General features: G+C 38.0%; 2 protein-coding genes across 2 annotated transcripts in view; one reads left to right on the forward strand and one right to left on the reverse strand.

Annotated features, from left to right (window-relative positions):
- The window catches only part of LOC106870376 (trace amine-associated receptor 7b), a 77520-nt gene extending 76358 nt beyond the window's left edge, over positions 1-1162 (reverse strand). Inside the window, exon 1 of the mRNA XM_052971880.1 lies at positions 1097-1162. The gene's annotated coding sequence lies outside the window, so the exon portion shown is untranslated. The remainder of the gene's footprint in view (positions 1-1096) is intronic.
- LOC128249099 (uncharacterized) overlaps positions 1-2326 on the forward strand; it is a 9192-nt gene extending 6866 nt beyond the window's left edge. The window contains exon 2 of the mRNA XM_052971882.1: positions 1118-2326. Within this exon, the coding sequence (XP_052827842.1) occupies positions 1118-1284 (167 nt within the window). The 3' untranslated portion in view covers positions 1285-2326. The remainder of the gene's footprint in view (positions 1-1117) is intronic.
- The last annotated feature ends 1003 nt before the right edge of the window (positions 2327-3329 follow it).

A 3329-nucleotide genomic window follows, 5' to 3' on the forward strand; every position in this document is an offset into this window, starting at 1 on the left:
GAGAGAGAGAGAGAGAGAGAGAGAGAGAGAGAGAGAGAGAGAGAGAGAGAGAGAGAGAGAGTGCGAGAGAGATAAAGAAAGAAACACAGAGAGAGAGGCTAGGGGAACCTCGACATTGTACAGAATGGACAGTAGCAATAGAAATAGCCCAGAATTATTCTTAATAACAGTGAGTTTTGTTTAATAGAAGAGCATCACTTGCATTTTTGGAGAAAGTTTTCTCTCGTGTTTAGGGAATGAATTTATTTTCCAATATGTTTTTATAAAAGTCTTGTGTCTAACGTACTGTTATTACAGATGAGCATTCACTGTTAACATATTTCGTAGTCAAATTATGCAAACACTGCATGAAGTAAATATGGAAACAGTTTAATTCATACATATGATGCGCCCTAGTGGCCAGTTATTGTAAGGGAGATAAATTCTGGCAGGATAAGAAGCTTGAATTTTAAATAGAAGATAATGTAAAAAGAAGCATAGATTAGATTGTATTTGTTTGTTTTGTTTACGTTTCACGCGATTCTTAAAGTTTCTAGTCATAGCACGTATTTCATTCTTATTAGAAATCTTCAGCATGACATAACTCGAGACAATATAATATATTGATTCCAAATTTTGGCACAATGCCAGAAATTTATGGGGAATGGGTAAGTCGATTCCATCAACACAAATATTCAACTGGTACTTATTTTATCGACCCCGAAAGGATGAAAGGCAATGTCGACCACAGTGGAATTTGAACTCAGAATGTACAGATGGGTGAAACGCCACTAGGCATTTTGCCAGGTGTGCTAACGATTCTGTCAGTTCTCAATTCTATCTCTTCTTTAGTATAAATTTTTTTTTATGGCGGTGAGCTGATAGAATCGTTAGCATGCCGGATAAAATGCTTGGTGGTATTTCGTCCGTTCTTAAATTCTGAGCTCAAATTCTGCTAAGGCCGACTTTGCCTTTCATTTCGGGGTCGATGAAATAAGTACCAGTTAAGCACTGGGGTTGATGTAATAGATTTACCCCGCCCTCTAAATTGCTGGCATTGTGCCAAAAATTGAAACGAATATTAAATTTTCTTTAAAAAAATTACTTCATTACTTACGTATCTGATTCTCTTTTCCAGAAATACATCAAAGACGACAATACCGACATAGCAGCAGCAGCAGCAGCAGCAGCAGCAGCAACAGCAACAGCAGAAGCAGCAGCAGTAGTAGTAGTAGTAGTAGTAGTAGTAGTAGTAGTAGTAGTAGTAGTAGTAAACGACTCTGGCCCAAGAGTTCGAGGCTCTAATATATACAATGAAGGCTGAAACAGAAAATATTAAATTCATGTCGGATTTTAAATGTCAGGCGGCAAAAAACACATTATAGATTGTCGAGCGGTTCAATTGCTACGAGGAAAAGAATCTTATATTGTAGGAAGAGACGAGAATGTTGACCTTGATGTCTGTCAAACCCTTTTTCTCAGCTGATTGTTAACCCGTGGGAAGAGGGACAAGTACAAAACATACTTGCATAGACACACACACACACATACAACACACACGTACAGACATGCACACACACACACACACACACACATACACACACACACACATACAAACACACACAGTCACAATCACAATCGATATACATATATCATTTATCTTTAACTTGTTTCTGTCATTTAACTGCGAGCATGCTGGGGCGCCACCTTGAATGGTTTATTCAAACAAATAGAACCCAGTAATTATTATTTTTAAGCTGGTTATTTAAACCATCGGTCTCTCTTGCCGAACCGCTTGGTTACGAAGGCATAAAGAAACCAACGCCGGATGTCAAGCAATCGTGGGGTATAAACACAAACGCACACATGCATACATATATATTTATAACTGGCTTCCATACAGTTTCACCCTGCCAAATTTACTCACAAGCCATTCGTCGGCCGGTGTTACAGTAGAAAAGAGTTTTTCAAGGTTCCATGCAGTGAGACTGAACACAAGACCACGTGTTTGCAAAGCAAGCTTTTAAACCACATAGCGATGCCTGTACCTACAGATTTTTCTAACAGTCAATTCAAATAGTACTGTTAATAATGGAAAATTTTCGTGAACCGAAGAGAATAACACAGTAATTTTCCTGCTCTAAAACAGTACGAGTAAGTGTTTGATGGTCAAAAGGCGTAAAAGAGTGAAATGTATCAGACTCGTTTTTATGGGTCTGAAGTGTAATCATGCCACAGAATTCTTTACATAAAGTGCAATGTCTGTTGATTGGAACATACAGAGAGCATATATAAAGACTACCTCTATGCAACCATATAATTACTTATAAATTATCCTTTAATACCACGAATCTGTTCCTTTATTTTCTTTTGTTGTGTCGCTGTATTTTGTATTATTTAGATTCAGATGAGCCCTGACTAAATAGTTTAACGATCATCAAAGATGTTCCAAACGTGGCCATCCCATTGTTTTGGCATACTATATCCAGGACAACTTGATTCATATTCAGAACAACTTACTTCATTCATACATACTTACATAGATACATATTGGATCATCCCATAATTAATGCAGTTTTTTTCATTGCATGAACTAAAAGTAGGAGGGGGACGGGATAAACTACCTGCATAGACTTGCTATAAAATCAGATAGGAATTTGATCTTGTCCTTTTTCTTAGTGCAAGTTTTGAAGAGTGCAGTTTGACTTTAACAGTTATTTTTTCAAAGCTATAATGGAAGTGACAAAGGAGCATATTCGGCATATTTTGCTTTATGAGTGCAATAAAGACAACAATGCAACGGAAAGTGCGAGGGATATTAACGCGAGGAATATGAATACTGAGCAACAAGCGTAACGGTGGTTCCAGAAATTCCGAGCCGGAAACTATAGCCTAGAAGACGAGTTTCGTCTTGGAAGATCTATAGAACTAGATGAGAACGTCCTGCAAATCCTGGTGGAACAAAATCTCATTGTAACTGTTGAGGAACTAACAGAGAAAATTGGATTTGGTCATTCAACCAGTCATTCAAGTCAGCGCTAGAAGAAAAACGACCATCTTTGGTTTCAAGACGAAAGATGTTCTTCTATCAGGATAATGCTCGGCTATATACAGCGAGGATGGCATTCCAAAGGCTGTAGAAGTTTGAATGGGAAACGATGTCCCACCCACCATATTCGCCTGACATTGCCCCGTCTGATTATCATTTTATTCCGCAGTCTTCAAAATCATTAGGAAGGAAAAAGTATGAATTCTACTGAGGAGGTCAGAACAGCACTGGAGAAATATTTTTCGTCACGGACAAGTGAATTTTGGAAGAGGAGCCTTGCAGTCTACCAGATAGATAGAAG

The sequence above is a fragment of the Octopus bimaculoides genome, chromosome 11 (genome assembly GCF_001194135.2).
Source record: "Octopus bimaculoides isolate UCB-OBI-ISO-001 chromosome 11, ASM119413v2, whole genome shotgun sequence".
In the NCBI taxonomy this organism is placed as follows: domain Eukaryota; kingdom Metazoa; phylum Mollusca; class Cephalopoda; order Octopoda; family Octopodidae; genus Octopus; species Octopus bimaculoides.